Source organism: Pieris napi, chromosome 9, assembly GCF_905475465.1.
Source record: "Pieris napi chromosome 9, ilPieNapi1.2, whole genome shotgun sequence".
NCBI classification, from domain to species: Eukaryota; Metazoa; Arthropoda; class Insecta; order Lepidoptera; family Pieridae; genus Pieris; species Pieris napi.
The window spans coordinates 11,032,764-11,043,835 of NC_062242.1; the positions used below are offsets into that span (position 1 = coordinate 11,032,764).

The 11,072-nt window shown below is 32.2% G+C and overlaps 1 protein-coding gene and 1 non-coding gene across 2 annotated transcripts; both read right to left on the minus strand.

The window, feature by feature from the left end:
* Positions 1-304: 304 nt before the first annotated feature.
* Positions 305-10,392, minus strand: LOC125052593. The gene is made up of 18 exons (XM_047653523.1): positions 10,369-10,392; positions 9,374-9,412; positions 8,689-8,724; positions 8,597-8,623; positions 8,468-8,497; positions 8,327-8,347; positions 7,772-7,804; positions 7,657-7,689; positions 6,924-6,956; positions 6,481-6,510; positions 6,337-6,381; positions 5,890-5,961; positions 4,977-5,003; positions 4,022-4,054; positions 2,620-2,658; positions 2,136-2,189; positions 1,451-1,609; positions 305-358 (listed from the first exon to the last, which is right to left on the minus strand). Exons 3-18 carry the CDS (start codon positions 8,704-8,706, stop codon positions 305-307), a joined length of 708 nt encoding a protein of 235 aa, XP_047509479.1. The 5' UTR covers positions 8,707-8,724; positions 9,374-9,412; positions 10,369-10,392.
* Trnay-gua lies at positions 8,752-8,838 on the minus strand. Its single transcript is given in 2 exon segments — positions 8,752-8,787; positions 8,802-8,838. It is a non-coding gene; the product is annotated as a tRNA-Tyr (tRNA).
* Positions 10,393-11,072: the final 680 nt, after the last annotated feature.

The window sequence follows — 11,072 nt, forward strand, 5'->3', positions numbered from 1 at the left end:
CGAGCCACTTGACTAATATTACAAAGAGGTGATGCGATTTTGCTTTAAATTGATTATAGCTACTTACTCCAGAAGAGCAACTGTCTCCGCGACACTGAAATTTTAATAAATAAAAAAATCTTTTTAATATATGAGCCGTATTAAAACCTATAATCGTATTCAATTACTATTACTATTTTTAGATACCTACTATTTTATTAATTGTATTGCAAACTTATATATAGTTCATATAATCTTACCTTCGATTCACAACCGAGTCGGGTGCACTGAAATCATAAATGTTTTATTGTTCGCAGAGAAATCCTTATGTGTTTATTAAGTAAAGTCTTACCCTAGCTGGACAGGCTTCGGAATTGCACTAAAATAAAAATAAAGTATTTGACAAGTGAATTTTAAATTACTTAAAAATATGTATACTTTAATTTCCACTAAAAAGTTTTAATAGCACTCTTTATTACACTCGGAAAGAGAACAGAACGCTGCAGTGCTGCCTTCTTTGTTATGTTCACAACGCCGTTAGGACATTATAGTTTGTCTATAATCTTAATACAAGATTATAGGCAACTTAGTACAAGAGATATATTAATTAAAATTAACTGCCACAGTGATTATAGGGCTAAGAAGACTGTTATTGCTTCATACTAGAACGCATACTTAGTATAATACACATACACTATTATTGTTTAAAAGATTTTTAATATGTACAAATAATGGTATAACGAAAAGGAAAAATTGCTTAATTTAAAAGTCTATTAATATTATTAAATCTTCAGTAATTTATAATTTTTGTGTATATTGTACCAAGTCGTATTACGTCAACCCTTCTCCGTGACTTTGCTATGTCGCAGCCAACTAGCTTAATTGGCAGTTCAATTAACAGCCTAGCCGTTTAAGTAAACGGCGCCGTTTAACTAGCGGCCTGAAAGATGTTCAGCCAGCTACGCAAATGACTTGGATCGATGACGTTCCATTACTTGCCTAGCCTGTTGACTGTTAATTTAAATTGAATTCCACTTTCTGCCACTCTCAAACTCGAAACGAAAATCTTCAAACTGTCAATATGGCGTCGACAAACCACAACTTTGTTGATGTTTTCCAAATTTTCATATAAACAACAAGTACAATGGTAGAATGTAGTGACAATAATAATGTGAATTTGACTTAAGCAATTTAATTTTAAAAGAAATATTTTTTATTTCATATGTTTATCTTTTTGATTTCTGGCAAATAATGACTCTATTGTACGAATGGCCTAAGCATTAGCCAGCCAGTTTATTAAATGTGGTAACAAACGCTACGGCTGAATATGTGTCAGGCCGTTAGTTAGGCGCCGTTTAGTTAAAAGGCTAGGCTGTTAATTGAACGGCTAATTAAGCTAGTTGGCTGCGACAGCTACACAATAGCCACAAAGTACTACTATGCGTGAAGAGGAATTCAAGAAATATTTTACATTTTCCTCTTTTGTTTTCAGTCTTCCAACTGCGACTTCAATTGCTAACCAGTCTCTTGTATCCATATTATTTACATCAATGTTGTCAGCGACGATTTTCAATGCTGTCTCATCAGTGCGAAGTCCTTTCTTAGCGGCTCTAGGACGGAATGTTGTTGTCTGTAATATGTGACAAATCAAATGAATGGATTTACTGTTGTTTCTTAGTTCATCATGTGTTGAGCCAGGAGAGTCCAAAGATCTCAAGATCTCTACTTATATATTCATAAATAATAGCTATGAATATATAAGGGGGCGTCCATAAATTCTGTCTGGAGGTAAGTTAGTAGCGCCCTTCCAGTCTTACCACTGGCCGGCTCAAGTGTCTAAGCTTTCCAACACGCGCGATTCACGATTTGTATTGAAGGGACAGATTAAAGGGTTGATGATGACTTAATTAACGATAAGTTTTGAGAAACACCTATAATTTAACAATCAATAGTTAGTCATCGTAGACTCACGCCTTTTTCCCGAAGGCAAATACTACGGAGCTCTACTTGCTCTACGGTCCCTGATACACCTCTCTCCCTTCCCGTCCCTTCTCTTTTACGTACTGTTATGGAAAACACCAACCCAACCTCGCCATCCACGTTTGCCTTGTACTAATTAATTTTTAACTATGGACATTTAAAAAGTTTTGTCTTACTGTTAATCCCAGCCGCTCAAGACTGTAATCAATAACTGGGACGAATATTGTGCCCTAAAACAAAATTTATATTCATAAAGATCGCAGTAACTTGTTACATACATTTCAAACTCATTAATTAAATGAACTTTTAATTAAACAGCTAGTTAATGTACATGTAATTAATTAAAAATCTGTTAATTGTCTGTATGTCGTGGCCCATTTATTTAATCCAATGTAATTATTAAATTTAGTATTATTGTTTTTATTTTTTATATTGTGGTTGCTTGTTCATTTTGTTTCCTTTACTAGCTTACTTATATAATTGATGTGTATGTGCATGTGTGTAGAATTTGTGATGGCATATTTTTATACTTTGACATATTTTGTTTTAGAACTTATAAATAAATAAATCTTAAAACATCTTTGAAGAACATAAATAATTTTAATACGAAAGCTATGTTTAAAACAAATCAAATTATATAGTTTCCTTATATAGACTTACATTTATTACATACTGGCGATTTATTCCTGTATTAAAATCCTACAACATATAATTTATAAAATTATTATTTATTTATTAAAGTACACTTCATTATATATACAGTAGAACCTCGTTAAGTCGAACCTCGATAAGTCAAAAACCTCCAAATCTCGAAAAAATGTTTTGTTCCCTTCCCTTAAAACACCAAAACCTCCATTACTTGAAATCTTGACCCTCTGTTAATCGAAATAATCACAGAGTCCCTCCAAGCCATTTTGGTACATATTTTCACTCTATAACTCGAAAAATTAAATTTGACCTCTGTATCTCGAACATAGGAACGTTTTATTTTACAACCTTTACAACTTGATCATTTGGAATTTATTATCTCTATTGTTCGAACAAAAATAAGTTACCGACTTTAAGAACTTGCCGACAATGTGAGTACACTATTGTTTCTTAGAAAACATTTTAGGAGTATACAATAATAAATTTATGACTCATGGAAACACGTGTTTGCTTGCTGTGTGACAGGTGTTCAATTTTGAATACTCAAAATTTATAAGAATAAACCTCAAACTCTTTATGTCGAATCAAAATCCGCCTAAGTCGAAATCCTCCATAAGTTGAAAACTCTATAACTCGAATTTTTTGGCGTCTCCCTTGATGTTCGACTTATAGAGGTTCTACTGTACTGCATTTGATATACTACAAGTTACTATCTATTTTTGAGTACAGAACAATTACGGTGAACATAAATTTTACAATATATAAAACTTGTACTTCCACACTACAAATATTAGATTGTACAAGTGATACCCTATTTTAAAATAATAAATTGATTAGCGCACTACCGAATATATAAAGCTCTGGATAAATAGTGTTTATTCTGATATTTTCGTGAAGAATTCGAATGAGAGGTGCCTGAACTCCTAGCTTGGTTTTTGCAGACGGAATTTGAAAGATTCTGCTGATTTTAAACGTTGGGAATGAATAAGGGACGTTAATGTTAATGTTCTGTCTGAGGGTACTGTTCTGTATTTGACCATTTCAACATTTTGTGATTTTGTGTTCACTGACATTTTTAATATATTTTGCCAATAGACCCAAGGTTAAATAAAAATAGAATAAATCAGTGGCGCTACAATCTTTTAAGGTCTAGGCCTCAGGTATCTGTATCTGTTTCATGATAATTTTTTAATCTAATAGGCAAGTAGGTGACTTTTTGGGTCTAAGGCAAGCCCGGTTTTCTCACGATGTTTTCCTTCACCGCAAGGCATTAAAAAGTTAAATTTAGTCACAAACTACTACATTGATATTTCGCTCTTTTTAACCGACTTCCAAAAAAGGTGCATTTATCAATTCGATGTTTTTTAGATACATAACAAATCTTGCAGATCCTGAATTAATTGACTAATCTTACCGTTACTCTCGCTAATCCATCGGTGGTATCTTTCTGCGTAAAATAGTCTTTATTAAGAAGATATGTCTTTAATAGTAAAACTAGAGCGTTGTAATAGGTTTAAATTACCAATATCTATCATCTTTTATTTACGGAAGTACCTAAATCTTAAAAAAAAAATAGAAAACTCTTTTGAGTGCTTTTAAGCTGTGGTAGAGACTACAGCGTAAACTTGACATATAACTATTTTTTGTTAATAATAATTTCGCCTTTTTATCCTTTGAAGATTCAAAGGAAGTTTATTAGGTAAAATGGGTCAGATTTATACGATAAACCAATATTGGATGAGCTATGAATCTATTAAATTTTAAAGCTAAAGACAAAAAAAAAGTATTACCGAAAATACGGGTACCCAACGTATCGGTGATCCAAAATCGTCCTAAAATGGGTATAAAAGTCTTTTATCATTTTTATAATTAATTAATTGAAATATTTAGATATAATACTTGCCATTGATGGGTATCCGTTAGCATTCTTTGTAGGTATGGTTGGTTTAATAGGCTTTAAAATCAAATATAGTAATTAATAGTGAGTCTACGAGTGAATGTTGTCAAAAACAGGTCAGCGAGGTGTAGAACGCTTCATGTGTCTTGCGGATTCTTTTTTTAAATTTATGTTCATGCATACAGGAGGCAAATGGCTGGCTCAGTGAATGTTAAGTGATACCAACGCCCATGGACACTCACGTTGCCAGTAGGCTCGCAAGTGCGTTGCCGGTCTTTTAAGAATTGGTATGTTTTTATATTGGTTACACTTCCTTAATCAAAAATTGTTCCACAACTGGCACTGACCATAACTGAGAAACGCTAAACAAGGCTAGACAAAGTTGATTTAAATCTTGATTTGAAAGCTAAGAAAATACGAAAATACGAAAATACTTTAATTTGAAACGTTATATTATGAATAATTGTTTTACCAATTGCAGTGATTTCGGTTCTGGTATCTGTAAAATGAATAATTTACTTATCCTTGCTTACCTATTACGCCTGACAGGCAATGATTTTAGTGAGCAATTGTATAAAGAGTAATTAATGTGACTGCCTGATAAAAAATGCAATAGTACCTACATACTAAGTGGTAAGTAATTAAGTAATTAAAATACTAGGCGTTTTAAAAGCTGACAGACACCAAATTGTTTTGGAAATTGGAAAATGCTAATTTATGCTTCTATTTTCATGAGTTGTTGAAACCTTTGTAAAAAGAAAAATTTCCTTGCGATCTTTTCTTTGCTTGTACGAGCGAGTTATTCTTCCTTTATATTAAATATATATTATAATAATCAATGCATCTTTGAATTTATTATATATCTTAATATATATATATTTCTTGTGTGCGTGTGTATGTGACTGAACTCCTCCTAAACGACTGGACCAATTTTGATGAAATTTTTTGTGTGTCTTCAAGGGGATCTGGGAATGGTTTAGATTCACAAATCAGCCCGCCAGATGTTAAGGGTAGTCCACCCCTAAATTTTAATTTTTATTTTTTAGACAAAATTTTTAATTTCTACTTTTTTATGATACAACATTAAAAAATACATACAACCCCTAACTTTCACCCCTCTACGATCAACCCCTATTTTTTTATTATAAATGATATACATGGCGAAACGACGTTTGCCGGATCAGCTAGTATATATATATATATTGTATAAGTAGGAAAAAACTGTGCTTTATGTTTATTTTTAAATGGGTATTCTGTTTTTGGCTGTAGGTATATAATAATATTGTTTAGTGAGTAGCTGTTATAATACAGATGAGCAAATAAATACATAAGAGTCGCATATTCAAGCCATTATATGTCGATGTTATATAGAAAATAAACACTACCTCTAATGGTAGATCTGTAACTGATGACGATAATTGCGCAACTGACGTTTCGTTATTCACGTTGTTTATGTTCTGAAATATTATTAAATATTAACCATTAAAAATATATTAATACATAACATAATAATGCAAAACTATCAAGCTATACATTTTGCTCAGGATTCTTAGTTTTATAAGCGTGACGATTTCCTAAATCGTCGGAGTTACGCGCCGAGAGTATAGCCAGACGTAGGCACTCTCTTCAACTGTTACATTGCTTTTATTCGTTTCATAGCAATTAACATTTTATTATTTCGCTTATATTCAATTGTTGTACGCGAGTGTTTAATATAGAGTAAAACTAAAATCTTCTATTATTTAAAGCACCCCGTTGACCCAGGACCTGTACACAGTTTAATTTTAATGAAACATATTAGCTATATATTACAATTACATACTAAAGCTTACCCTTAATCTGCTCATAGCTAATTGTAATAATTTGACATCAGGCGGCTGCAAAATAGTTTTTAATTTAACGTTGGAGAAGGTTTAGATGTAAAGTACTTATATTATTTATATGAATGATGTTAGTAAAGTAATAGTAATACTTACGACTGGTCTTTCTGGTATTGGTTTTCGTGTCTGCGAAAAGGAATTTACGAATAATTCAGATCGGACTTCTTTTTTTTTTTATATGGCTCTGGCACGGTTTGTGCATTAGCCAGCGGCAAGTATAAGATTTTTATAATTCGTGCTTTTGCCTAAGAAATTCGACCGTGTCCCCCATGTATACGGTTTAAGCACTCGCCCGGTACCGCACAACCCTCCCAAAGGCCGAGAACAAATTTAAATTAAATTAAAACTTGCCCTCGAACCGGGAATCGAACCCGGTACTCTTCACCTAGCTGCCACTTAATAAGACCGCTAGGCTATGAGGCCCCCATCGGACTTCTTTATAGGAGCAGTTCACGTTCACAGATAATTTTAATTAAATAGTATAAATATTATTAATTAAAAAATAAATAATATTCTGTATAATTGTAGTCTGTACTTACACTGATCTCTTCCTTTTCCCAATACATACCCATCTATTAAAACAAATTAAAAATGTCAGTGAATTTGCGTATCTATGAAATTAATCTAAATATGTTATCTGCCATCCGCGCTTTATCAGTATCGTGAAGTTTGACATGCGCACTAGAAGCTGACAATTGACATGTGCCTAAAATCATTGGACACGTATTCTAGATCAACTAATACCGTTCACAGTTCGTTCTCGGTCATTCTCAGTGTGGTTAATTATTTTTCGTATATAATTTGGATCTAGCAGTATTGGCCTTGGGGCTTCATCTTGCGATATGGTTTCATAATTAGAAACATTTTGTGAAACAAAAAACTTGGCGATTAAAATGAGTGGTGGAGAGTTTATTGACAGTTCTACGCTCTTGATTTGAGAACTGGCAAAAATGTAAAACTAGGATATGTATTTCTTTAATGACGTTGTGTTACCTAAATGAATAAAATATTTTAAATCTGAATTTGACACTCATCCCAGAGGTAGTAGGCTCGATCCCCGGCTGTGCCCAAATTGACTTTCTTTATATGTGCGCATTTAACATTCGCTCAAACGGTGAAGGAAAACATCATGAGGACTTGCGTTAGACCCAAAAATACGCCGGCGTGTGTCAGGCTGAGGCTTATCACTTACTTAGATTCACCAATGAATACAGAATTCTGAGGCCCAGACCTAAAAAGGTTGTAAATTTGTTTTTAATAGTAGGTACTTACCCCAGGACTAGGTCCGGTGTTTTTTGGTTTATACTACAATGTGTTAAAATAATATTAAAATATACATTATACCAGAAATATTTCATTCTCATTTTAAAAAAGCAAAAAAAGTTACCGAATTAAGTCCAGCCTGCTTCAAATTGGTATACTGAAAAAGTATTAGAGCTTTTTAAATTTATGTTTTAAAGCTCGTCAAAGCTATTTAAAATAATTAATTCACACCAATAAACGGCTCAAATATAAGTCTTTCTTCAAATTTGATTTTGTTCGAATGCACAGGCGCTTATTAAAGATTTAAGGTGGCATCTAGTATATAGTACCGGTGACCCCAGAGCTGGTGCTTTCCTCGTTCAACGAATAAGTATCGCAATACAACGAGGAAATGCTGCCTTAAAGGTACACTGCCACAGGGACCTTTTTAATTTTTTTAATTTTTCTATTTGTTTCTTATTAATATTACGTAGGTTATTATATATATATATATATATATATATATATAATAACGTACGGGCGTACGTTATATATATTATATATAGTAACAATATTGTAAATACTTAACTTTTTAATATTTTTAATACTTTAATTTTTTTACGAAATAAATAAATAAATAATACTGTATATTTGTATGTAGGAAATAAATACTTTGAATTTAAATTAATTAGAAACCTACTTGGCCACCAATCGCTGCTCTCTGAAAAAAAAGTATACACTTTAAAGGTTGAAACTTCGAATTGTATTGATTTTAATCTTTTACCTTTCTTTTTTCCATATAATAAAATAAATATCAATAGAATAAAGAAATTGTACTTACAGTATCTTGTAGAAGTTGTTGACCATATGGCTGCAAGAAATTAATATTACAAAATTTGTTATAACGAATATAATTTTAAAATAATAAATTTCTTTACGACATTTTTAATAAGTAACTATGTATATTTACCCCTAAACCACGGGCATCAGCGGCTTTCTAAAAGAAATATAGTATTTAATATAAACAATTTACAAAGCCATATAATTTCACAAAATACGTACATTTCTCATTCTTTCCATTTCAGTAAATCTGTTGGACTGAAAAAATAAAAAAATAAAAAAGGTTCCTTCGAGCCGGATTTGAACCAGCGACCTATGGATAACCAACTTTCACTCTACAGTCCACCGCTCTACCAACTGAGCTATCGAAGGTATACGTAAGTTGTCTAAATAGACAACCAAGTTGGACCATATTATTAATATATTATATTACGTATATTTTTATTGTAATTTTTTTTTAAATAAGAATAAAATATAATCTATGTATTTTATTAATATTGCGGTATAATTTAGCTATTTTCTTATGTTTGTTTGAAATATAACTTAAGTGTAAACATTTAAAGCGGTGCCCGCAGCGTTTTTATATGTTATTTCGTGGTACAAAATCTCAATTTTAATGTCGGGATCGGTATACTTATCACTATGGGATGTTTCCGAGTACGAGCACAACATTAAATTTGACAGTATTTTTTTTTCATTTAAGTTAAAATGTTCCTATAGCCTCTTCGACTTTTTTGAAGTTGGTTCATAAATGTGAAAGGAATCCAGAATATCGCTTTTACTGAAGACGCAATAAGGGTCTCGGTACTCTTATCTATTTATTAAACACAATTTTAACTTTAAAACAATTTTACTATAAAACTTTTAGTTTAGATGCTAGAGGAAATTAATACACGTCGTACATTACCTCTAAATCTTGATGGATTGGTAAACGGACACCCACACCCTAAACATATCAATAACTTAAATGAATATACATATAATTTAAGTATTTTATTAGTATTACACTTTCATTATTTAATTTAGTATTACACTTTCAGTATTTAATTTAGTATTTCCATACAATTTAGCAGAATCTTATTGAATTTAACTTCCTCATAGAAAAAAAGTTAATATTCTTAATTTAAAAATCGCCAGCATACCTACCTTCATACTTACTTTTAGAATACATTAATGCCTCTCTCTTTATATTAAACTATTTAATTAAATTTGATTAGTTTAAAAAAAAACCCTACTACGTATATAGTAAATAGTACGTACTACGTATATAGTATATAGTAGTACGTATATAGTATGTACTATAGTACTACAGTAGTAGAGATTACTATAGTATAGTAATTAATATATTTACGCATACATAAATATAAAAATTAGGTAAAATTGTTGAATCACGGCTCAACTTTAAAACAGCTCCAAATTTCTATCTATACAGGTTGGTAGATTTTTTCGAATTTTAAGAAGAATTAGTAAAAAAAAGTCAATTTTCATATAAAAACCAAAATAAATCATAACTCTGCAAGGGTTGACCTTAGAGACTTCCCGTAGAACAATTTTTTGCCGCTGATGACCTCATCTATCCCCTATTTGCGTTTGATCCACGACTTTTTGGCCACCCTGTATATGTATCTTCATCACTCGGCAATGGTGTACTATGCAATTATGTAGTGGCGCATGCTCTTTAACCCCATACAAATTAATTAAAACATCATGATTTGTGAAACTAATGAAAGAAGGTACAAAGCCTCCTTAATATTACTTAATATTACTATTGGGGTAATACATACAAGTCCTAAAGATCGATAGAAAAATAATTGGAGCTGTTTTAAGGTGGATCCGTAATGATTTACCAAAAATTTAATGTCTTATTTGTATGACATGTTTATTGTTATAATTAAAACATACCCGAGGTTCTTGTAAGCGATTGCTAAAATCCTGTAAAGAAATTATTTTTCTTGTCTAAATAAAATCAGTAGCGTTGGTTGTGGACTCGGATTTCTATGTTCTCTTCGTGATCATTATTTTTTCTTAATAGGCAAGTAAATGACCCTATACTTGAAACACATTGATCTAGGGCATATAAGTGTCCCTTCACAGAAGAGCTTTATGAATGTTAAATACACAGAAAGAAAAGTCCATTGGGGCCATGATTCGAACATACGACCTTAGTGTTGAGAAGCGCACGCTCTAGTTACTAGGTTATCACTGTTATCATGCCTACCACCTATTAAAATAAAATTTGTAAAATAACCTATTAGGCACGGGATCTGCCTTGCGATTCCGCAACTCACTTTTCGAACTCACACAGCGGTTTTCGCAGCGGCGGTCGCGCTCAAATCAGTCGTGAAGCAGTCATTTTACGATTTGGCATTCTGATAAACAATAAACTACAAGATCCCTCCTTATCTACATAATCGCAAGGAAAACCGCTGTGTGAGTTCGAAAAGTGAGTTACAGAATCGCAAGGCTGGTCTATGGCCGAGAAGCTAGACGGCAGGGGAGTATCAAATCTCAGGATAGGTCCTAAAAAGGGACTTTATTTGCTTTAACTAGGTCTGGTGGGCTTGGCGTCTTCCGCCGGGCCCGGGCGAGCAATTACTCTGGAAATA